Source organism: Camelina sativa, chromosome 15 (assembly GCF_000633955.1).
Source record: "Camelina sativa cultivar DH55 chromosome 15, Cs, whole genome shotgun sequence".
NCBI classification, from domain to species: Eukaryota; Viridiplantae; Streptophyta; class Magnoliopsida; order Brassicales; family Brassicaceae; genus Camelina; species Camelina sativa.
This window is the reverse complement of record NC_025699.1, coordinates 16,660,415-16,685,136: the sequence shown is the minus strand read 5'-3', so window position 1 is coordinate 16,685,136 and position 24,722 is coordinate 16,660,415. Positions and strand designations below refer to the sequence as shown.

The 24,722-nt window shown below is 33.9% G+C and overlaps 5 protein-coding genes across 8 annotated transcripts in view; all 5 read left to right on the top strand.

Moving 5' to 3' along the window:
• On the top strand, positions 5,261-7,039 carry LOC104746984. Its single transcript, XM_010468547.1, has 3 exons — positions 5,261-5,704; positions 6,092-6,167; positions 6,678-7,039. Exons 1-3 carry the CDS (start codon positions 5,480-5,482, stop codon positions 6,800-6,802), a joined length of 426 nt encoding a protein of 141 aa, XP_010466849.1. The 5' UTR covers positions 5,261-5,479; the 3' UTR covers positions 6,803-7,039.
• On the top strand, positions 8,284-10,795 carry LOC104746983 (VIN3-like protein 1). Its single transcript, XM_010468546.2, has 3 exons — positions 8,284-8,986; positions 9,077-9,369; positions 9,445-10,795. Exons 1-3 carry the CDS (start codon positions 8,535-8,537, stop codon positions 10,524-10,526), a joined length of 1,827 nt encoding a protein of 608 aa, XP_010466848.1. The 5' UTR covers positions 8,284-8,534; the 3' UTR covers positions 10,527-10,795.
• Positions 13,909-17,691, top strand: LOC104746981 (fe-S cluster assembly factor HCF101, chloroplastic). 3 transcript variants are annotated; one of them, XM_010468545.2, is made up of 14 exons: positions 13,909-14,205; positions 14,473-14,528; positions 14,656-14,706; positions 14,870-15,025; positions 15,300-15,443; positions 15,528-15,670; positions 15,755-15,824; positions 16,076-16,171; positions 16,279-16,368; positions 16,481-16,534; positions 16,710-16,833; positions 16,970-17,094; positions 17,212-17,334; positions 17,432-17,691. In XM_010468545.2, exons 1-14 carry the CDS (start codon positions 13,980-13,982, stop codon positions 17,504-17,506), a joined length of 1,533 nt encoding a protein of 510 aa, XP_010466847.1. In that variant the 5' UTR covers positions 13,909-13,979; the 3' UTR covers positions 17,507-17,691. The 3 variants fall into 3 exon arrangements, with proteins under 3 accessions (XP_010466847.1, XP_010466846.1, XP_010466845.1); XM_010468544.2 differs by having other exon boundaries at positions 13,910-14,205; positions 14,377-14,528; XM_010468543.2 differs by having other exon boundaries at positions 13,910-14,205; positions 14,374-14,528.
• On the top strand, positions 20,274-22,611 carry LOC104746980 (probable esterase KAI2). 2 transcript variants are annotated; one of them, XM_019236562.1, is made up of 3 exons: positions 20,274-20,676; positions 20,909-21,049; positions 21,957-22,611. In XM_019236562.1, the coding sequence occupies exons 1-3, from the start codon at positions 20,429-20,431 to the stop codon at positions 22,387-22,389; spliced, it is 822 nt and encodes a 273-aa protein (XP_019092107.1). In that variant the 5' UTR covers positions 20,274-20,428; the 3' UTR covers positions 22,390-22,611. The 2 variants fall into 2 exon arrangements, with proteins under 2 accessions (XP_019092107.1, XP_010466844.1); XM_010468542.2 differs by lacking the exon at positions 20,909-21,049 and having other exon boundaries at positions 20,276-20,817; positions 21,957-22,601.
• LOC104748532 (proline-rich receptor-like protein kinase PERK2) overlaps positions 24,101-24,722 on the top strand; it is a 1,624-nt gene continuing 1,002 nt past the window's right edge. Inside the window, exon 1 of the mRNA XM_010470156.1 lies at positions 24,101-24,709. Within this exon, the coding sequence (XP_010468458.1) occupies positions 24,101-24,709 (609 nt within the window). The remainder of the gene's footprint in view (positions 24,710-24,722) is intronic.

Below are 24,722 nucleotides of genomic sequence, written 5' to 3'. Positions count from 1 at the left end.
CCTGCTCATGCAAAGCCAACACCGGCGTAGTGGTCAACATCTCCTTAAGGCTTTTGAAGCCCTCCTCACACTCATGTGACCACACAAAAGGAACATCCTTCCCTGTCAACTTAGTCATAGGGCGTGCTCTACTTGCAAAACCCTGCACAAACTCCTGTAGTAACCTGCCAGACCAAGGAAACTCTTGATCTCTGTGGCGTTCTGCGGTCTAGGCCAATCCCTGATAGCCTGAATCTTCTCCGGATCTACAGAAACCCCCTTTGCAGAAACAATGTGACCCAGAAAACCCATCTCACGCTGCCAGAAACTACACTTGCTCAACTTTGCAAACAACTTCTGCTCCCGCAGCTTCTCCAGAACTGCCCTCAAATGCACTGCATGCTCCTCAGGACTCTTAGAATATACCAGGATATCGTCAATGAAAATGATGACAGACACGTCCAGAAATTCCTGAAACACGCTGTTCATCAATCTCATAAACGCTGCTGGCGCGTTAGTCAACCCGAAAGGCATCACCACAAACTCATAATGCCCATACCTCGTCCTGAAAGCAGTCTTCCTCACATCTGCCTCATCTATCGGTATCTGATGATAACCCAACGCCAAATCTACCGTAGAGAACCAAGTAGCACCCCTCAACTGATCCAACAACTCATCAATCCTGGGAAGAGGGTACTTGTTCTTCACAGTAACCCAGTTCAAACCCCGATAATCAATGCACAACCTGAAACTTCTCCTTCAGAGGGTGTATATAATATTACATGATTTTGATGCATAGTACAAAATAAACAACTACTACATTGATAAAACTAATTTATTTTAGTGTACATTTTTTTAGTGTACTTGTAAATCGTTTAAACCGGATATAAATTATCCCCTATATATTAATAGAGAAGCACTCTTGAAAAAATGCTGATGTGTCGTCGCCAAAGAGCCCGAAGCATATTTTAGCAAATAAATCCTATTAATTAATTCTAATTACATCTATGCCATTACAGACTTAGCTAAAAATTTATTAAATAAAGTAAACTATTTGTAGTCATTTAATTTGAAACTATATTACACTTCTTTAAAAAAATTAATTTTATTTTAAAAATTAATAATTATTCTTGTTTTATTAAATAAATTTCATAAAAGAATTTTCTCTACGTTAAAACTATTATTTACTTTCCAATATTTCACGGGTGAAACATATTTTTATTTAAAATAAATATAAATTTGAATAAAACAAAAAAAGAATTATTTACATATTTTATTTTATGCAAACAAATATCAAATCCCAAATAATAATTTTATTTGAACTGATTTATCCGCGCTATGTGCGGGTTGTTACCTAGTTTAGTTGTAATTGTAAATTGGATCAAGCAATTGAGCATAATAAAACGTTTGTTGGAAATGATATATTAGATTTCTATATAAATTTGGTTTACCAGATTTCTATATAATTTGGTTTACGAACTTGCATCTTTAGTGGACCTACCTGAAATGTGGTAAGTCCTACGTAGTCAAGTCTATTATACATTGATTGAAATTTTCTGCGAGAGAGCAGTAAACCAAAAGTAAGAGAAGAGACAGAACACAAGCAAGAGACATTAGATGGCCGTAAAGTAGAAAGTGAGTGTAGTCACTCAGCTATAGTGTTCATTATGGTCCATATGCAGTGATTACTATACTTAAGTAGTGACAATTCAGTTCGACGATTTAATATGTGTTTTCAGAATATTTACATTCAACCCCACGTACAATAAGTAATTTTAATGTCGATCCAGAACATTAAAAAGTAGACTGTAGTTTTTTTTTTCAAACCATACGTACACTTATAGAGTCGTTGGTCCCTGGATTAGGACGTCCGACATCATATAGGCGTATTGCCCCTATGCCCCCAAAACATAACATTTGTGTGTGTGTTTTGTTTTTGTTAACTAAAATGTCCGTATGCTTGAGTTGGCTTTCTCCGAACTTAAAGATCATCGAGGTCGAGGCAGCTATGTCTATGTGGCTTAAACTTTCTCTCTATTTTCTCGTGTTTCCGATATGCTTAAAATAAAATATTATCCCTAAATAATTAATTATGTTCTCTATTATTGATCTACATTTGTTTTTTTTCTCAATTTGTGTTTAGCAGCTGAGCTTTTCTTCTAAACAAGACTTCATCATGCATGTTTAAATGATTGGACATGTAAAAAGAATAATCATCAACTTGTGAAAGAAAAACAAATTAAAAAAACAGGAATAGATAGAGTTATACTTAGCAAATAGAGTGTTGGATTTGATTGGTAACTTCTTATCGTTGTAGTATGTGTGTATAGTGTACTGTTTTAACAATTACCAATTACAAAAATGATATCAAAATGTTATTTTCAGTTTAATTTGTACTAGGATTTTCTCTTACCATTATTTTACTGTTTTTAACTATTTTTATTACTTATGAGTTTATTTATCTATTAAAATTTGTATATTGTTTATTGTTTATGAGCTTATTTGGAGGATTTCTTCGGCTAAAGGCTCCTTATGGGTTGATTGGGTGAAGAGGTCGCTGATACGAAGTGGTTCTTTTTGGGCAGAGAAGGATAACACAACGTGTGGCTCATGGATTTGGCGGAAACTGTTGAAATACAGAAGTCTAGCTAAACAGTTCATCAAGATGGAAGTGTATAATGGTGAATCAACATCTTTTTGGTTTAATAACTGGTGTTCATTGGGATGTTTATATGATGCCTTGGGGGAAAGAGGTTTTATTGACCTCGGAATCCCAAAGACAAGCACTGTGGCAGACGTACTGACTCGGCAGCGGAGACGGCGACATAGGGTCAGCTTACTTAACACTGTAGAGGATGAGATAGAGAAACTGCAGCTTCAACACTCTCGTGAGATACAGGATGTACCGCTATGGAAGGGGAAAAATGACACTTACCGGAACAACTTCAATACCAATGAAACTTGGTCACACCATATATCTCGCCCTCAGCTCGCTGAATACAAAGTGATATGGTTCTCACAAGCCACTCCTAAATATTCTTTTCTTACTTGGCTGATTTTCAAAAACAGAGTCGCAACAGGGAATAGACTGCAACAATGGTCTCCACAGGCTAATGCAAGCTGTATCTTATGCAATCACCCGTTAGAAACAAGAGATCACCTGTTCTTTCAATGTTCTTATTCACAGCTGGTGTGGGAAGGGCTAGTGAAACGGCTGCTTGCAGACAAATACACGAGTCATTGGAAAGATGTTCTCTCCCTTCTTGCGGGTAATGCTCTCGATAAAACGTTACACTTCATTCTGGGTTATGCTTTTCAAACTACCATCTATCTCCTTTGGCGAGAAAGAAATGGTAGAAGGCACGGCGAACATCCACTGACGGCTGAGCACCTGATCAAGCAGATAGACAAGTACGTCCGCAACCGGCTAAGCATTCCCCAAGGAGGTCAAAGTACATCAATTCAAGTTTGGTTTAAAACCAGATTCTACTGAAATGTTTTCTTTTCAAACTGTTTTAAAGGTTTTTACCATATAAACTTTATAAAACGTTTATTTTTCTTTTGAATATAATTTAACATTAAATTCAAAAAAAAAAATTGTATATTGTTTTGTGCGACTAATTGGATTCGTAATGTGTTTTAAAAAAAAAATTACAGGCATCTCCAAATAAGGTTCACTCGATTCATGCAAGTATGCAGCTGAAAAGGAAAAACAAAATGTATGCAACTGAAAAATCCTAAAGAAATATAATTAAAAAATATAAGATTGAAATGAAAAAGAATGAGTTGGACCAATGAGGCCATGCGTACAATAATAGAGGGGCGGTGCTGATGCCAACGCCTTTCATACATAAGAATGAGTACTGTGAAGTTTTTTTACTAACTAGAAGTAGTTCTAAAAAATATAAGATTGAAATGATGCCAACATTTATAAATATTTTGCAACGTCCATAATTTATTTTTAACGTAGCAGAAAATTCGAAAAATAAGTGAAATTATTCTGTAGAAGTTAATATGCTCAGAAAAGAAAGAAAAGTCAGGGATTTTGATTCTAGATTTATATGGATTTATTTAAATTCAAACTTTTTGGCTTAAATGAAGACCAACTGTGAAAAAAAAAAAAAAAAATGAAGACCAACTGTATGGTTTGATAACACGTTTGATTTAACTTGTTTCCAGCCTTTTCTAGTCAGTTGTGTTTTTCCTTTTTAATTTGTTGGGTGTGTCTCTCTATAGCTTCGTAGTACATAGAATAGTATAAAATTTATTTATGCATTTTCTAACATGAAATATAAGTAACCAGCTAATGAGAATTCATAATTATAGCAGAAAATAAATATAAAAAAAGTTGAGATAAAAAGCACATGAAGTAGGAACATAATTAATGTAGCTTCGATAATTAAGCATGAAAATAAAAGAGCATGTTTTAGCATGCAGAAGAAGAATTATGCATTTGTCTTTTCACGTGATTATCCTAAAGCACTTAGGCACTTTGCATATAATTCCTTCTTCCGGTATTCACACATGTTCTTCATATATAGGTACTCATGGTTTTTGGTTTCATAATCCACATCTATTTTTGTGGTCGGGAGTTCATATTTTCAGGTTTATCTTAACTATGATTTGAGCCTATGAGAGATTTAGAAGTAGAGAAAAATAGATTTAACACAAGGACTAAACGTTTACTGATTTTGAATGTTTTCTAGCCGAATCATGTATAAAGACAAAGGGATGGGATAATCAAAACAAGAAAATTAAAAATTATAGAGAAGTGGAGCGGCGAGAGTGAAGCCAAAAGAGAAGATGCTTATCTACAAGTCACACTAACTTAGCTTGCATCACATGCCTCGCTCACTAATTCACTCTCATAATTATATGAATATTGAATTTAGTTTTATTTCCAATGACATAAGAAAATTGGTGTCAATGTTGGAGAGTTGTTGAACGTGAGATGTGACCTATGTCTTCTTTCTTTCTTTTATCACTTGTCATATCATATTATATAGCATATAATTGGATGCTTCTAAATAGTTATTTCACATACGTCTCCATTGTTTGACAATGACATTGTGCAATTTAAAAGTAACACAAAAGATAAGAAACTTAATTAGTGGTTACACTCTCCATACTTATCAAAAGTTATAATAAGATTGGTTCACCACAATGGTCTAAACTCTAAGCTAAATTAAAGAGAGGAAGTATAATGACAAAAGTAACATTAGATCTAATGAAAGATTTAACATTTTAGTTTATGAATTGTAAATTCATCGGTCTCCACAATATCATTTCAATGTTTGACTTATTCTCACACCTTATTTCTCTCTCTCTCTCTCTCTCTCTCTCCCATCTCTTTTAGACAGTGTAAGTGTGTAATACAAGCAAGTACTTCTCTCACATATTCTCTCCTTTTTCACCCAACTCCTTTTTATTGGTCTTCTTCCCAACATCATCTCAAAATATCACACTCTCTAAAAAAAACCCTTGATTTCTTTTTAAGCTAATGGGGAAGCTCCAGAAGATTGGGAGAGTATGGGATTGTCTTTTCCTTCCGACAAATCAGTGTTCATGTTTTTGTCTAAACACTCTAGGAGACGATGAAGAAGAAGAGTTTGAGAAGAAGCCATTGATAGATTCTTCAACAGAGAAATCTGGGAAGGTCATGAGATTAAAAGATGTTGTAGCTGCTGATCATCGTCAGACTCTTGCCTTTCATCTTAAGCCTAAGGTAACCAAACCCACTAATCACATCCCAACATTATATCGAAAGAATGATAATATGACGTATGATAATTTCTTGAGCTTTGTAAAAATGCTTATCACAACGCAATTTTTTGGGAAACAGTGAAACATATGTTTTATTAGCTCTTCAAAAGTTGTGTGGGGGCTCCTTTTTTCGTCTATGGTAGTGTGCGTTTTTCTTGTTATTCCACCTTAGTTTTTTTTTTTTTTTGTGTGTGTTCTCCCAAAATTATCATATAGATTAATGTATTTGTTGGTTATAAATTATAAGTTAATTATAACATTCATCTAAGATTTAAAGGAACTTCAAGTTTTATTGAAAATAATTGAAATGAAATAGTATGGGAATGGTGATGGATGGTGATGTATGCAGATAGTGGAGCTAAAGGTGTCAATGCATTGCTACGGATGTGCTAAGAAAGTCGAGAAGCATATTTCTAAATTAGACGGTAATGCCAAATCTTCTTTAACTCTATAGGCTCTTCTTTTATGGGAAATTTACAAATACATGACATGAATTCCCTTTCAATAATAGCATCTAGCTTCATTTTTTTGCTTTGTCGCCAATATGATTGTTTTATAAGTTCAACGAACCAAAATGGTTCCGTATTTTCTATGCCTTTTTTTTTGGACAAACTCCGTATTTTCTATGCCTAATTCCAAAAAGTGAAGCTGAATTGTTGTGAAACCATACAAAATAAAAGCTAAATTAAGAAGTAGTTTTGTAAGATGATAGTTGCTTTTTGAAACCATACAAAATATTTTCTCTCTATTTAAAAAAATAAAAAAATTATTGTACACTACAATAGAACAGAAATTCAAACATAGCAGAGTTCTGACATTAAAGAACTTTTTGGTCTTTATTTTTATTTTTATATAAATGTTTATATTTTCTAAACAAGAAATGTTTATGAAACTGTTGAAAGACTGAATATGGATATATCTTTTAATAAACACAGGAGTGACATGGTACAAAGTGGAGCTTGAGAGCAAGAAGGTGGTGGTGAAGGGGAACATACTGCCAGTAGATGTGTTAGAGAGTATTTGTAAAGTCAAGAATGCTCAGCTTTGGCCTTCTTCTTAAAATCATCACTGTATCTCTAGTCTTCTCTTCTTCTATTCACATGGGGCCTTTCATGTCAATCTCCATCTTCATGTTATATTATTATCATTATCTAGTTATGTGCGTACATACACATGCATGCATCTATCTCCTCTAATCTCTATCCCTCTTTTTTTTTGGATCCATTCTAGTTGTAATGTTGAATCTATCTCTCATTAATCATATTTATATAAATTAATGAGGATGATGTTTCGTTTTTTTTTACAATCAAGACGACAAACAATCATATCCCTAACACACATCTCATTAAAATGACGAACTATTATTGACTCAAATATTGCATGAATTTTCAACTTCGGATTGATAGTAAATGGATTGTATCATTTTATATTACTTTAAGCCACATTTTATATTTGATGTGAGATTTCTAACAATTAAGTTTATTATGTATCTTCTATGTCATATGTATTTTTATATGTGTATTTCTGTAAATGATGAATTAATTATACTACTAAAGTCTAAGACCAAGTTGGTTGTGGTCACGTAATGCTAATATCTTTGTCTAAGTTAATAATCAGTCCTCAATAAAATACTAGTAAATACATGCACATGCTTAAATTTTAATAATGGCTACTAGTTTTGAGAGTCCTCAAAGTCTAATAACAACAAAAGTAGTTTTTTTTCTATCTCATTAAGACCACGATTTAAAAACTAACTAGTAAATACATGTTATCTTAGAATTTTGCTTTTATAAGTTACATACATCTTTAAAATATTGGACTCGATCGAAGTCACAAAGTCATTACGTGCGGAGTGTGGACCATAAGAAGCCCCCTCCTAGTCCTAGTCCTAGTCCTATGCCATAGGTGATATACCTTGCCTCGTTTACCGAATCTAGCTTTGAAATGGATCAGCTCAATTTATTTTATGGATTCAATGTCAGATTTCATATTGACTTTTTTTTTAGAAGTAAAAAAATCGTCCGAGTACATTTTTTTAGTAATCACTTGTAACACCCAAACCTTACTCAAAATAGTGTTCACATTTATCATCAGCACAACTAATTAAACTTGTTGGACTCAACTACTTGTACGTTGAGTTGGTTGTTGCAGCTGGTACATCGATAAATTGGTCCTTTTAAAATAAAATTGTTTGGTTCACCAAATTCCACGATTTAAGGAAAAAAAAATCCTCGCCAATATTTGGTGACAAGTGAGATTAATTTTAAATTAAAATTACTGTTAATTCAAATCTTTTTTTAATCAACTTTTAATTTTAACATAATCTTTTTTTGATCAAAATAATCAGCAACTTAAAAGGTTGAAAAAAAAAATTACTAAAAATCTTTTTTTTTTTTTTCGAGAACCATTAAAGAAAAATTAAAAACCTTAAAAGAAATAAAAATGGAGAAGCCCCTTGGAGAAAAAAGCCCAATATGATATAATTGTCATTTATTACAATCATAATTAAAAAATTAATTTTAAAAGAACACGTGTACCCTAGAATTCACCAAAAAAACTTAACCTCCTTCGTCTCTCTCTTACCCCCCAAATTGAGCCGCCGCGGCTATGTTTTCTCAGGCGACGCCAAAATCTACAGATACATAATCAAAAAAAAACTCCTCCGGTTGCTCAAATCGCCGAACCATGTCCCGAAATTTCTACACTGAACCAACAACGACGACAAAATCATGGTTTCCCGATGAAGAAGAGCTACAAAGACTTTAAAAATCTCTGAACAAAAAAAAAGAAGAATGGATTCATCTTCAACGAAATCGAAGATCTCACAATCACACAGGAAGAACAACAAATCACACAAGAAGCACGAATCAAATGGGAAACAGCTTAGCAAGAAACAACAACAACAACAACAGCAAGAACATGAAGAAGAAGATGTTGGTGGGTGTTTGAGATCATCATGGATCTGCAAGAACGCGTCTTGTAGAGCTAATGTGCATAAAGATGAATCCTTTTGCAAGAGGTGTTCTTGTTGCGTGTGCCATAGTTTCGATGAGAACAAGGATCCTAGTCTTTGGTTAGTTTGTGAACCTGAGAAATCAGATGATGTTGAGTTCTGTGGCTTATCGTGTCACATTGAGTGTGCTTTTAGAGAACAAAAACTTGGACTTTCTAGTCTTGGGAATCTGATTGAGCTTGATGGTTGTTTCTGCTGTTACTCTTGTGGCAAAGTTTCTCAAATTCTTGGGTAAAGTCTCTTCCTTTATTCTTTCTTTTTGAGGATGTAATAGTTCTGATTTGCTGTAATGTAACTCAAATGTGTGTGTTTTTTATGAAGATGTTGGAAGAAGCAGCTTATAGCAGCTAAGGAAGCACGACGGCGTGATGTTCTGTGTTATAGGATAGATTTGAGTTTCAGACTTCTCAATGGGACTAGTCGGTTTTGTGAACTGCATGAGATTGTGGGAGCTGCTAAGACTGTGCTGGAAAAGGAAGTCGGGCCTCTTGATGAACTTGCTGCTAGAACTGATAAGGGCATTGTTAGTAGACTTCCTGTTGCAGTCGAGGTACAAGAGCTCTGTACCGCTGCAATTAAAAAGGCAGAGGAATTGTCAGCCAGTACAGTCAGAGGTTTGTATTAGAGACATGTTTATTGCAGTGAACCTGAAAGAAGAGATGATGATATAAGTTGTTTTTTTTTTGCAGATTCAATTCCTGCTGCGTGCAGGTTTCATTTTGAGGATACTGCACCAACACAAGTGACTTTTCGTTTAATTGAGCTGCCTAGTGCTATAGGAAATGAGGTTAAGGGTTACAAGTTATGGTGTTTCAAGAAAGGAGAGAAGTTTAAGGATGATTTATTCGTTGATTGCAGTAGAACTGAGAGAAGGATGGTGATATCCGATCTTGAGCCTTGCACAGTGTACACATTCCGTGTTGTCTCTTACACAGAAGCTGGTATCTATGGCCATTCCCATGCTACATGCTTTACGAAGAGCGTTGAGATATTGCAATCAGTGGGTAGTAAGGAAAAGAGAATAACTGATTCAGTAGGTAATGATCAGCCTTCAGATAGAGAGGAGAAAAGTAGCATTTCCTCAAGATTCCAGATTGCGCAACTTTCCAAGTATGTGCAGTTGGCTGAAGCTCAGGAGGAAGGCTTGCTTGAGGCGTTTTACGATGTAGATACTGAGAAAATCTGTGAGCCAGAGGAAGAATTGCCATCTAGTAGACGGCCGCATGAGTTTGATCTAAATATGGTTTCAGTGCCAGACTTAAATGAGGAACTAACTCCTCCACCTGATTCATCTGGAGGTGAAGACAATGGAGTGCCATTACATTCGCTTGCTGAGGTTGATGGTGATGACTGTGATGATGCTGTCTCTAACGGTAGACGGAAGACGAACAACAACTGCATGGTGATATCAGATGGGAGTGGTGACGATCCTGAGTTTGATTTCCTCATGACCAGGAAGAGGAAAGCAATTTCTACCAGTAATGACTCAGAGAACCATGAATGTGATAGTTCGCCGATTGATGATACTCTTGAGAAATGTGTGAAGGTGATCAGGTGGTTGGAGCGCGAAGGCCACATCGATAAAATATTCAGGGTCAGGTTCTTGACATGGTTCAGCCTGAGCTCAACCGCTCAGGAGCAATCCGTTGTGAGTACATTTGTGCAGACTCTAGAGGATGATCCAAGCAGCCTTGCTGGGCAGCTTCTTGATGCATTTGCTGATGTTGTCTCCACCAAAAGGCCTAACAATGGAGTAATAATCTCACACTAATCAGCTTCGCTCGCATTCAACCACATTCTTTCTTAGTACGAATAATAATAATATGATTAGAACAAAAATAGTCCATGATTTCTCTAACGTGGATTCGGATATTTATCATCAATTTGGACCACAGGATTGACCACATTGCAATCTGTTTGGATTGGGTTTTTTAGTTTTAGGATTTGACATTAAAAAAAAAGAAAAAAAAAAAGACCACTTGATGGCAAGTATTTTGCTTTGTTCATTGTTTATATCTATAAAACTAAATGAACTATTTACTCTGCTGTGTACTTTAGTCCCAATGACCTGTTTGGTTATATTTATGACAAGGTTTATTATGTATTGTCTGGTTGCTAAATAGTCATGTTGAGTTTTGTAAGATTAGGATTAAGCAAATGTTAAAAATTCAATAGCGATTTATATAGTATATGAAAATGATATACCTACATATGGCTACATCTTCTCTTAATTTGACCATAGATAATAGCTTTGTGATGGAAAAAAAACTCTTTGCTAATTAATTACACTAAGAACTATGGTATATCAGTGATTACATATCCCAACTGAAAAGTACATGCTTCAAGAATGGTTTTAAATACTTAGTCAACTAATCATAAAAAAAGCTTACGAGATTTATTCAGATTTAAGTAGAAACAAAATTTGCATACAAATCTGATTATTTTTCTATATTATTCAAATTATGTTTCTATAATTTTTTTGGGACACCACATCAAAATACTCATCAAATTTAAATCAAACACAATAAACATAAAAAAAAAAAAATTCATAGATTCTTTGCCTATTGGCTATTGCTCATTGGTGATATCCAAATCTTATGTTTCTCTCTAATTTTAAAATTGTTTATTTGATTTTATTCTCTATGTAGGAAATTCGACTTTTTAACATTCATTTAAATGGTTAGTTAAATTTCCATGCTAAATATTTTTTTTCAAAAATAATATGTCAAAATCTAAATGATCAAGCACACATAAAATTAACATATGTAACTATATATTTTTGTTAGTTAATTAGTTGAGAAAAGTTAATTATTCATTTAGATATAGACATGTAAGTTAATTATATAAAATTGGCTATTGCTCATTGGTGATATCCAAATATTATGTTTCTCTCTAATCGCACTTAGCTTTTAAGATTGTTTATTTGATTTTATTGTCCATGTAGGAAATTTGACTTTTTAAAATTCATTTTAATGGTTAGTTAAATTTACACGCTAAGTGATTTTTTTTTCAAAAATGATATATGTCAAAATCTAAATGATCAAGCACACATAAAATTAGCATATGTAACTATATATATTTGTTATTTAGTTGAGAAAAGTTAATTATTCATTTAGATATAGACATGTAGGTTAATTATATATTATTGGCTATTGCTCATTGGTGATATCCAAATATTATGTTTCTCTTTAATCACATTTAGCTTTTAAGATTGTTTATTTAATTTATTCTCTATACAGGAAATTTGACTTTTTAACATTCATTTTAATGGTTAGTTAAATCTCCATCCTAAATAATTTTTTTCAAAAATGATATATGTCAAAGTCTAAATGATCAAGCACACATAAAATTAGCATATGTAACTATATATTTTTGTTAGTTTTCCTTTCTAGTTGAGAAAAGTTAATTATTCATTTAGATATAGACATGAAGTTAGTTATATATAAAGTTTATACTCCAAACTTAGAGTAAACACGTTAACATGTGACATCTCTCCTCATGACATGTGTCATTTCTTTTAGTTAAAGTTAAATACATCATTATCTATTTTTATTTACTTTAAGTTTTTTTTCAAAACTAAATAAACTATTCTCTATTTTTATTAGATTGAATTGTATTACTATATATGAGGGATACAAATACAAAGAAAAAGCCAAATACAAAGATATCTAATAAAAATAAAACATTCTTCTTTCTATCTCTATTTTTTTTTCTTAATCTTAAGAAATATTGCAAACTTTTAAGACAATAACAACTCTATATCTTTCACTAGTCATGAAGAAAAAAGTTCCACAAAACTAATACCACATGGTTTTGAATAAAAAATAATTAAATAAATTATTGAATTAACTCATAACTTTTAATTGGATTTTCGAGTATATTGAGTCAGATTAGAGAGTTTATTGATGGATGAGGTAGAGATTTTAAACAATTTTCCTCATGAGTTATTAATAGTTGTACTCATTATGTACTAGTGCAACAATTTCCCACTATATTAACCATTTGTTTGAATATACTACCTTTATGATCAGATATGACATATGAAGTTAGGTTCTCAAATCAAAATTTACCACATATTAATGATGTCACAAAATCTTAATTATTAATTTAAAGTTATGTATTAAAATTGTTATAAGTTGTATTAGAAGTAACCATAATGTTTATAAACACAAAAATAGTGTGACATACTTATAAATACATATTCACAGATCATTTTTTATAGCATATCATTTTTGACCCAAAGAAAAATGGTCTCATGTTGCATTTGACATTTAATTATGATTGAAGATTAATTATTTTATAATTTTGATGTTAAATCAGATTATTCTTGAAAGATAAATATTCAATATAACCGATTAATTTATTTAATACTCTTTCTCTTTCATAAAGATTGTCATTTTGACACATTTCACACAAATTAAATTTTTTTTGAATTATACATGTTTATCACTATTTTAATAAGCGATTAATAATTTAATTTAATGAAATAAGCATTGGGTTAGGGATAAATTAGGAAATTTAGCATAAAAATACATTGGAAATATTGAATAACACTTGCTATGAAACAATTTTTTCTTCTAAAATTATAGTTTTTGTGAAACAGAGGAAGGATGACATAGAAAAATAATCAATCTGAAAAATAGCTTAACATTTTAATATTTATTTATTCATAACATGCATATTTTATTATATTAATTTCAAATTCACTCTACACGTATAACTCTTTGTAGTATATATATAAATAAACTTAATAATAATACAACATTTTTTTTCTCTATCTTTATTTTTTTCTAAATCTTAAGAAATATTTAAAACTTTAAAAACAGTGGCAACTCGATATCTTTCACTAGTAGTAAAAAAAGAGGTTCCATAAACTAATAATATATATAACAAATAGTTTTGATTAAAAAAAAAATTAAATAACACATAATTGTTATTTAAATTTCTGAATCCATTAGAATCCACTAAATAATAAACCCCTAAAAATCATTTATTCTTTTGCAATGAAGGCCCATTTCAGAAAAGCCCAACCAATATGATAATTGTCGTTATCAACCTAACCAAATTACAATGATAATAAAAAAAAAAAAAAAAAAAAAAAAAAAAAAAAAAAAAAAAAAANAAACACTACACTACACTACACGTGTGGTCTAGAATCCATAAACATCATCTCCTTCGCCTGTCTAAAAAAAAACTCATCCTGTACATCGAAATAGCTCTAATCATGTATGTAAAAGCTCCTCCTCTAGTTTATCTTCTGCATCCTCCTCAGTCGTTGGGAGATCATCCTTCTTTCGTGTTTCAGTCCAGAAGAAGAAGAAGCAATTGTTGCATTACAACATTGCTACTTTCTCACAAGTTGTTTCTCCATTCTCAGTCTTCTACCAGGACAAGAATTCTCAAACGGGTCTCTCAGAATCTCTCCGTAACTAAAGCTGTTTCCGCTCAGGGTAAGAAATTTTGTGTCTTTTCCTATATATATATATATACACACGAGAGGTTATGGTCTGATTGAGTGGAGTCTGAGCTACTACATTAAATGAGCTAGTTAGTTATGTAGTTGTGTAGTACTTATAAAGTGAGATGTTTTCTGAGAAATTAACTTATGCGTTTATCAGCAGCTAGTAGTAGTAGTACTGGTGAGAGTGTTGCCAAAACATTAGAAAGAGATGTGTTGAAGGCCCTGTCTCAGATCATTGATCCTGATTTTGGGACAGATATTGTTTCTTGTGGTTTTGTGAAAGATTTGGGGATTGATGAAGCTTTGGGAGAGGTAATTATGCTTTCTCCTTCACTAAATTGTTCAAGGCCAAACCTACTTTTATCCTTCACCTAATTGTTCTGTTTTTCGATTGTTTGTTCAAGGCTGAAACATGCATGTTTATGGTCTTCTGTTGTAGGTTTCGTTCCGTTTGGAGCTCACAACACCGGCATGTCCAGTCAAGGACATGGTACATGACAAAACCGTCCATTTATTCGTTTATAACACTACTAATTAGGAGGATTTTGGAGCTATATCCTTAGTTGTATAAATAATGAATCAGTTTTTAGTATATATCCTAGTTGTTTTTGTTGGATTTATAATAATATGACATAATACAAATTCTTTTGTAGTTTGAGAACAGGGCAAATGAGGTAGTTGCAGCACTTCCATGGGTGAAGAAGGTCAATGTGACAATGTCAGCACAACCAGCCAAACCCATATTTGCAGGGCAGCTTCCCTTTGGTTTATCAAGAATTTCAAACATTATCGCTGTTTCAAGTTGCAAGGTACAAATATCTTCCAATAAATTTCCAATTTGTGTAGCTCTTGATGTTTCTTTTTTGTACTGATGTGTGTACTCGTAGCTTAGTAAATATGGAATGCTATGCTAGTTTGAATGTTACATGCTCATGTACCAAAGTAGTTATGGTGTATATTCACATGAGGGATGAGACAGATTTGGTCTTTCTTCTTTTGAGACTTAGAAACTAATCTGCACATATCTGTCTTAAGTTCCATTCCTTTAGTTAATGACACGCTGTTGTTAGATGAACATTTCAGGGTGGTGTTGGAAAATCAACAGTAGCGGTAAATCTTGCTTATACATTAGCTGGTATGGGTGCTAGAGTTGGCATCTTTGATGCTGATGTCTATGGTCCAAGTCTACCAACCATGGTCAATCCTGAGAGCCGTATACTGGAAATGGTAATTATACTCTGACTACTCACCTTGTGATAGCAGTAGTAAGACCAAAGGACTAATTTTTTCGAGTTTTTATGTGTTCAATAGAACCCAGAGACGAAGACCATCATTCCAACAGAATACATAGGGGTAAAGCTAGTCTCATTTGGATTTGCAGGACAAGGGCGTGCCATAATGAGAGGTCCTATGGTGTCTGGTGTTATTAACCAACTCCTTACAACAGCTGAATGGTTTGTTCATTTACAATAAGATCATGACTTGATCTAATTTTAGAAGAAAAAAAAGTCATAATCTTTATTGGTAATTTGATGCAGGGGAGAGCTGGATTATCTTGTTATCGACATGCCTCCTGGAACTGGTGATATACAACTGACCTTATGCCAGGTTCGGTTCTGAATATCATACAATTAATCATATGTGTATTTTACTTGGAGTTCGCTAGCATATGTATGACTACTTTTGTTTTGAGTGCCTCATTAAGTCAATTCATAATGAAAGTATGCAAATATACATGTGCATGCCAATGCTTTTTCCCTAGCAAGTAACATCTGAATAACTTTGCTAGAAACTGAAATATGATGAATATTAATTGCTTCTGGTGGTGCTGATGCTAAGGCTAATATTCATGTTATCAGGTTGCGCCATTGACAGCAGCGGTAATTGTAACCACCCCTCAAAAGTTGGCGTTTATTGATGTTGCGAAAGGTGTACGAATGTTCTCAAAACTGAAGGTTTTTTCTTCTTTATATAAAAGCTTGTGAACTTGCTTTTTTTCTTTACTTTGCAACAAACAGATATGAACTTCCGAGATTTATTCTTGTATGGTTTTACGGAATAGGTGCCTTGCGTTGCTGTTGTGGAGAATATGAGCCACTTTGACGCTGATGGGAAACGTTATTACCCTTTTGGGAAAGGTTCAGGTTCTGAGGTAGCTGACTTATGCCGTCTCTTAGTTTCACTTGCGTGAACCAAAATGAAACTTTCAACAGCGAAATGCGCATTTAGATAATTTCTGACAGTACGTACATCTCTGGCTGCAGGTTGTTAAGCAATTTGGCATACCTCACCTCTTTGAGCTGCCCATTAGACCAACGGTATGCATGTTTTATATATGATGTATTGATGCAGACTCTTTTGACGTTAGTTAATAAAAAAAGCCATTTTGATGTCCCTGGAATGTTCATCTCATTCTTTCGTTATATCAGGTGACTGAACAGTAATATTACTGAACTTGTTGTTCTAACTCTTTTATTCCTGTTCGTTTGTTAGTTATCTGCTTCAGGGGATAGCGGTACTCCTGAAGTAGTGTCGGATCCTCTAAGTGACGTTGCCAGAACGTTCCAAGATCTTGGTGTATGTGTAGTGCAACAATGCGCCAAGATACGCCAGCAAGGTAAAACCCAATCATTCATTCGCATTGAACCTCCTACTTTAAAGTTATACACCAATAATTCCTTTCTCTTATAGTATCAAATGCATGAGTTAAGTGAAAGACTCTTTCTTTTATGTGTATTGTTTGTTCATAACAGTATCAACGGCTGTGACATACGACAAATACCTCAAGGCAATTAGAGTGAAGGTACCAAATTCAGACGAAGAGTTCTTACTCCACCCTGCAACTGTCAGAAGAAATGATCGATCTGCTCAAAGCGTGGTATGGAAGACATTCAGTCCGAGAATGACCACTTCGTCCTAAAGCTTCCTTTTCTTTCTGTCTTTAAACTCAAAACAAGAATTCAAAGTGTCAATATTTGGATCTTTGTTTAAACAGGATGAATGGACTGGAGAGCAAAAAGTTCAATTTGGGGATGTAGCAGAAGATATTGAACCTGAGGACATACGACCAATGGGAAATTACGCTGTCTCAATAACCTGGCCCGACGGGTTTAGCCAGGTATATATAATGAAAACTTCGAAATCAATACTAACACAAAGATTACTTAAAAGATGTGAGAGTATTTTATGAGTTCTTGGGTTTGTTTGTTCTGCAGATTGCTCCATATGATCAGCTTGAAACAATTGAACGGCTAGTAGATGTTCCTCCATTATCTCCAGTCGAAGTCTGATACTCAGAACAATAGTTTTCCCCTTTATGATCTCTCTCGAAGAACAAAAATTTGTATATTCATTCATATAAAGGAAACTACTTTGAGAGCATGGTTATGTATCTTATTATAATGATGAAAATTTGCAAAAAGGGTTATTGTAAGCTTTCATTAATTGTTCCCTTCTATAAACTACAGTTTATACCCACAGGTTTTGCAATAGAACTTGCTTTGTCTATACTCTATTATTAGCTAAACCATAAAAAGCATTACAATCGGAAACGCGATAACCTTTTAACCTTTTCATATAAAGGCAAATGTGTGGATGTCGGACGTATTGGGTAATCCTATAAGAGAAGTTATATATCATTTTCGTACTAAATGATGATAACTTTTGATTTTGGTCTCTTTCGAACACATGATAGTGGACCATCTGCGGAAGAACTCGATCGCTTCACCAATAACACATGCAAATTAACTTAACCCCGCTTTTTATTTTTTGTTGCATAGTAAACAAACAAGAAAAAACAAAACTACCATGATGAAAATATTTTGTTTCATTACTAATCTTTGATCTGATTCTGACTGTCCAGTCTGAAACTAAAAGAGTTTACAAAAGTAGTAACATCATATCTAGAGATTGGTAATAGGAGTTGTAATGGAACAAAACACGTGGTGTTGCATGTGTGTGTGTGTATTGCTTTGTGTATGGATAACAGTCATTTATGTCGGGGAAAGAGAGTAGGAACCGGCACCGGCTTTTAAAAGCAAAAGGCAATTTGTAGTTGTACTCTCTCTAGTCTCCTCTCTTCCCTTCTCTCTTTTTTTTTTTTGTTTGTCTCTCTTTCTATTCTATGTGTCTAACTCTAATCAATTTCCAATTTTTTTGATATGTTAAGATTTTACATATCTGAGGACAAAGTTTAAGAGCTTCTCAAATTCAACATTTAGTGTAACTCACCTAAATTACAAACAGTAAAATCTGAACTACCTTTTTCTTCTTTCCTTTTATATACACATATATTGAGACTTAACAGTGTGAAAAATGGACTAATTTGGGTAAAGTAAAAAGAAAGATGTCTGAACGGAGAAGGTAAAGGGAGGGCTTAAGAGGTGGACGAAAAGTTAGTCGTACACCTTTTTTGCAGTTTCTTCTTGTTGGTCACACTATACAAATCACTACACGACAACCCCAAGTTTTTTTCCTTCATCATATCAGATTTTTAATTTGTACTTGTGCAGAACCGAAATTGTTATGTTAGATAAGTATGTTAGTTAGCTAACTTCAAGTTGGTTGTGGAGAAGTTGGACATAACCGATTAAGTTTTCTTTTTTTCTTTTACTATTCAAAAATTATAATTTAGGTATAGTCCATTCCTTTACTACGACGTTTTTTACTACGAAATGAATTATGAAATTAAATCAATTTTATACATAGTGGTTTATCAGAAAAAATAGAGTGATTTCATTTTTGTAGATGTAAAAAAGTGAGAGTCGTGACATACTGACATCTATACATGCAAATAAAACATGAGGTAACTAAATACATTATGTATTTACACCAAATCAGTAAATGGTAAATATATTGGAAATTTCAAATGATTTTTTCTGAACTTATGGTAGAATAATAATTGGGCCAAATCTGGAAGAAGAAAATGACAAGGTATGGACAAAACCAAACTTTTGGGGTCTGGTCCTCGATCCAGATTCCTCATGTGCGGTTGTGTGCCTCTTGTCTTTTTTCTTTTGGACCAAACCTATCTCTCGTTTAACCTTTGAACCAATATTTGGGACCTTTGTCCTTTTGGTTTTAACATTTTAAAAGCTAGATTTTTTTTTATTTGCTATCACTAGATTAGAGTTTGGACTCTTGTTCATTGTTAGTTTCTGTTGGGAATCTTTCATTATTGTTCTGATAAGTTGGTATATATAAGGTTAGATATCGATGGATGGTAAATTAGCTTGATGCAAGTTTATGGTTTTTACATGCGGATTAGGTGTCAACTAGATACTATAGTGGAGACGATTAAAAGAGGTTAAGCATTCAAATAACAACTATCATTCATCTTTTAAGAGAGAGAGAGAGATCATAAGTCATTTGAGTCAAGTGCATGCTTACAAGAAAAGTCAAATAAGCACAACTTTTTATATATCTCCGTTTTTATACATTTTTTAATAACCAATTTTTCCGGTTGGTGGCGAGATTGACTCCATGCACAGCTACTACTTTTGAAATATCAAATCACTCACTAAAGAGGATCACTTGTATATGCTATACTAATATGAGTTTTACAAACTAAGTCATTTAATCAAAATCAATTAGTATCGTTTTATTTCATATCCTTTATTTTGAACATTAGCAACAACGAAAAATGTTGACCCTACGTAAGAAGTCTTAGGGACATAAGCAAAAATGTTGTATTATTGTTAGGCGAAAGGTCATCTTATACGTTTTTCTTATATGAGTACTCCTATGATTAGCAAACATTTATAACAATTAATTTACTAAAATTCGCCGTTGTGCTTCATTTTCATTGACTAAAACATGATTAAGATTTATGATTATATGTGTATACGTCAAGTTAGCTTACGCCTTTACTTACACGTACAAACAAAAGTAGTTTATAATGTTTATCTCGAGTCCAAATAAATATACCTTCTTTATACCAAAAAGTAGAGATTCGTTTTCACATAGATATTTATTTATGATGGATATTGTTTTCTCCTCTAAGATGCTATGTAGATGGACAATGAATACAAAAACAGCCATTGTTGAAAAGGCCATAAATGTTTGGATGTACATAAAATGCGAGCCTAATAAAATCGGTGGTTGGATGTCAATTAAGAACCATATACCTAATCCATCTCTCGTCTCTCCCTTTATATATACGCACACAACTTATCAAAGTTGTCCCATCTAACAAAATTCTCTTGTTCTTAACCATGGTGGTTAATCAGAAGATATCCAGCCTTGCATCCGCTATGAACGCCAAGATCATCGGTTCTGGCGAGAAATCGATGGTCCTTGCACACGGTTTTGGAGGCGATCAGTCGATATGGGACAAGATGATACCAGTCTTGTCCGAATCTTTCAAAGTTTTGGTCTTTGACTGGCTTTTCTCTGGAACCGTTAAAGACCAAACTCTTTATGACCCTTCAAAGTATAACTCCTTTGATGCCTTCTCTGACGATCTCATTGCTCTTATGGAAGAGTTGGAGTTTGGCCCCGTCGTGTTCGTAGGCCATTCCATGTCGGGGATGGTCGGTTGTGCTGCTTCTATTAAAAGGCCCGACTTATTTACAAATATTCTTCTTATTGGTGCTTCTCCCAGGTAAAGCTCGCTCTTAATAATCAACCGTACTTCCACTTAATTATAATAAGAAGTGAAAATCAAAGACCTGTGTGTAATCCAGTTATAAGGNACTCATTGCTCTTATGGAGGAGTTGAAGTTTGGCCCCGTCGTGTTCGTAGGCCATTCCATGTCGGGGATGATCGGTTGTGCTGCTTCTATTAAAAGACCCGACTTATTTACAAATCTTCTTCTTATCGGTGCTTCTCCCAGGTAAAGCTCGCTTTTAATGATTAACACTTCCACTTAATTATAATTACGAAGTGAAAATCAAAGACGTGTGTGTAATCCAGTTATGAGGCTATATCATCATTTAGGGTCTGTATATATATTGGATATAGTTAAAAAAAAGAGGTTAATCATGATGTGAATATATATGTAAAAAAAATGAAGAATTATGATTTACGCTCGAAAGAGAGATCTAAAGTGATATACCTTTTCATCGATCGTACAATATTGTTTTGTGAATATGTGTTTCACGAGAAAAGACAAAAACGAAGTATGCTTTACGATAATATACTATATTAGCCGATATTTAATGACTTTTATGTGGATGATATCTATATGACATATGTAATATGTAAGTGTAACTGTTACCAAGTGTTGAACATGTGGACATGATCAGCTTTTAGCTTGTTTGATGAATATGACATATGATCATCACATCTTGTCCTACTTCTATCTTCCCTGCAGTCTACGCATATATACATAGATGCATTTATATATGCTACATGCATATCAATATGTCATGTGTATGTGTGCTTTATATATATTCACATAAAGAAATTTAATACTAGTATTAACTATTAAGAGTAGACATTCATCTCTTATCTCACATCGAAAAATAATTATAAGAAACCTCATATGATGATATATTAATATCATATGAAACAATCTATTAATTTTCCTATATATAGAAAATTATTGAATGGGAATTAATTGTTTGAAGTATCATATTTTGACTGATTACTTTAGATATTTATTATAATTATAGGTGAGGAAGTGTAATTAATGCAACAGTTGATAATGTTTGACTATAAATATACGTCTAATGCAACGTACAAATGAATATAAATAGATGATCAAATTTAGTAACGTTACTAGATTGAAATGCATAAAGGTACATAAACTGTGAGGATTACGAAGGAGGGTTTGAGTCAAAAGACATCGACACGATCATCTCAAACATTGAGTCCAACTACGAGGCATGGGCGGTTGCTTTCTCATCCATTGTGGTCGACCCAAGAGACTCTGTCTCAGTCCAAAGGTTCGAAAAGTGCCTTAAGAAGATGAAGCCCGAGACGGCTCTTGCCTTAGCTAAGATAGTGTTTGGCAGCGACGAGAGAGAGCTTTTGGGACAAGTGTCAGTGCCTTGCCACGTCATACAGACTGGAAACGACGTCGTTGTGCCTGTCTCCGTCGCATACTTCATGCAGGAGAAGATTAAAGGGAAATCGACGGTGGAGATCATCGAAGACGCGATCGGGCATTTCCCACAGATGACATCACATTTGGAGCTGCTTGGAGTCATGAGGCGTCTCCTCGATTTTTAAGGCTCTGAAATATAATTATATAATGAGCTTTGCGTCGGTTGATCAAATATTCTTCTTGTGTATAATATCGTATTACTAGTATATTGAAGTGTGTGTCCATTAGTATATGTTTGAGTAATATGTAACGTGATGGATGTGTAATTTTATTGATAGCACAAAGTAATTGCCATTACTAGATCGTTTTAAAGAAAATATATGGAGTTTAAGTGAAAGTTTTTTCTTTTTCTTTTTGGGTATCAAAGTTAAAGAGATGAAAGTTGTAGGTAGTATTTCATCGGTCTTACTAAAATGCGCATCACTTGGTTTAGTTAAGAGTTAAACTGAATCGGTTCCTAATATGACTCTGATGCATTATACACAGTTCTGATTATGCCTTCGAACCTCCCAGCATGACTTTATATATATTCACGAAAAGATAACGTCGTCTAGTTAAATAGTTGGGACTAGTAATGCAAGAATCCCATGGTGCAGCTAAACTGACTATACCAAAATTCTACTATTATATTAAGAAAAAGTATTATATATTATATTAATTTAAATTTTGTATGGAAAATTTTTTAAATTACTATTTAAAATATGTTGTAATTAGATAGTAATAGATTTGTTTTTGGTTTTTTTTCTTTGATAAAAGAAGTTGTAATAGGATAATAGAATTTGTAAATTGTGTAACTTGTTATACCAATATAACCGAACGAGAAACCAAATGCCAATTCGTGCAATGTCGTTTCATTGTTTGCTATTTAAAAATTGTAGTACATGATTACAAAATAACAATTGACTTTTCTGGACGTTGAATTCATTAATTTAAATATGTGTAGATGATCGCAAAATAACAAATGGTGAGTAATGGAATAATTAAGGTTATAGAGACAATTGACAGTGGACGTTGTGTTTTAGCCATTTTGGCAACCTTTGTCCACGAACTACGAAATCATTTTGGTCTTCTTGTATAATACCACTTGAAAACTCCACAAAAATTGATGCATTCTTTAATGTCTTGGTATTTGCATTCAATCAAATATTATTAAGTGGAACCAATTTGACAAAAACAAAAGATTTGACCAAACCAAACTTGACAAATCATCAATGCAATTACGTCGTTGACTTCCTTTTATTTTTTTTAATAGATTAAGCTCGCGGGTTGGTTTAAAGTTTAAACTAAGATAAATAGAATGAGAGTACATTGACTCTGATACAATAATAATCTTTTTTATAAACTTAAACGAGTATTACTTGGTCTAAAGAGCAAAAACATTATCTGGAAATTAGACCGAATCCCATTTGATATTATGGCCTGTGTTATTAAGAACCTTTTGATAAATTATAATTTAACAAAAATACTTATTTATTGCTTGTTTGAGTTTTACTAGATTATTTTGGTGTAACTTGATGTTAAATAGTAACAATAAATTAGTAGAAACGTCAATGTAATAGGTGGCCTTAGTATTTATGCTGGTGCACTCCCCTTCTTTCCTTCGTTTTGGTGCATATTACGTATATTCTCCTCTTTTCAATTTCTTAATATTCAAACAACAGTAAATTTTTGAGCATTTCGTAAGTATATATATTTAGACCAAACATTTTTGTTTTTAAAGATTGACTCATCCATTGTCCAAATTCCGACAAGAAGCAATCAAAACTCAAAACTCTTGGTCTTGGTGGCAGTAGATCACATCTCTGACCTCTTTTCTTATTTTGATTGTGTGGAGAGATGTCATCTGCGCCGTCTCCGGGTTCCACTCCGTCAACTCCACCACAACTTCCTCCCGTTCCTCCTCCCGTCATCGTTCCTCCTATACTTCAGCCTCCCGTCGTTCCTCCTATAATTCAGCCTCCCGTCGTTCCTCCTATAACTCCGCCTCCCGTCGTTCCTTCTCCGCCTCCTCCTACACCCATTCCTTCTCCACCTCCCTTGACGCCTTCTCCTCCGCCTCCGGCTCCTACCACTCCTTCACCTCCCTTGACGCCTTCTCCTCTGCCTCCTTCTCCCACCATTCCTTCACCTCCCTTGACGCCTTCTCCCACCATTCCTTCACCTCCCTTGACGCCTTCTCCTCTGCCTCCATCACCAACCATTCCTTCATCACCTCCCTTTACGCCTTCTTCTCCGCCTCCACCTTCTCCCTTGAGACCTTCTTCTCCTCCGCCTCCGTCTCCCTCTACTCCTTCAACTCCGCCGAGATCTTTTCCATCTCCGCCGCCTCCCTCAACAACACCTCAGTCGGGAACTCTCATCCCTCCACCTCCAGCAAATCCCTCTGGCGGGGGATCTTCACCGCCGCCTTCTTCCCCTTCCGTTGGATTATCAACGGGAGTGGCGGTTGGGATCGCCA

Coding starts and splice junctions, on each gene's coding strand:
- LOC104746984 (XM_010468547.1), top strand. CDS start 5,480: ATGGGGAAGCTCCAGAAGATTGGGAGAGTATGGGATTGTCTTTTCCTT. Junction 5,705..6,091: donor CCTTTCATCTTAAGCCTAAG/GTAACCAAACCC, acceptor TGATGTATGCAG/ATAGTGGAGCTAAAGGTGTC. Junction 6,168..6,677: donor GCATATTTCTAAATTAGACG/GTAATGCCAAAT, acceptor TAATAAACACAG/GAGTGACATGGTACAAAGTG.
- LOC104746983 (XM_010468546.2), top strand. CDS start 8,535: ATGGATTCATCTTCAACGAAATCGAAGATCTCACAATCACACAGGAAG. Junction 8,987..9,076: donor AAAGTTTCTCAAATTCTTGG/GTAAAGTCTCTT, acceptor TTTTTTATGAAG/ATGTTGGAAGAAGCAGCTTA. Junction 9,370..9,444: donor GTCAGCCAGTACAGTCAGAG/GTTTGTATTAGA, acceptor TTTTTTTTGCAG/ATTCAATTCCTGCTGCGTGC.
- LOC104746981 (XM_010468543.2), top strand. CDS start 13,980: ATGTATGTAAAAGCTCCTCCTCTAGTTTATCTTCTGCATCCTCCTCAG. Junction 14,707..14,869: donor CATGTCCAGTCAAGGACATG/GTACATGACAAA, acceptor ATTCTTTTGTAG/TTTGAGAACAGGGCAAATGA. Junction 15,444..15,527: donor AGAGCCGTATACTGGAAATG/GTAATTATACTC, acceptor TGTGTTCAATAG/AACCCAGAGACGAAGACCAT.
- LOC104746980 (XM_019236562.1), top strand. CDS start 20,429: ATGGTGGTTAATCAGAAGATATCCAGCCTTGCATCCGCTATGAACGCC. Junction 21,050..21,956: donor CTTATCGGTGCTTCTCCCAG/GTAAAGCTCGCT, acceptor AAATGCATAAAG/GTACATAAACTGTGAGGATT.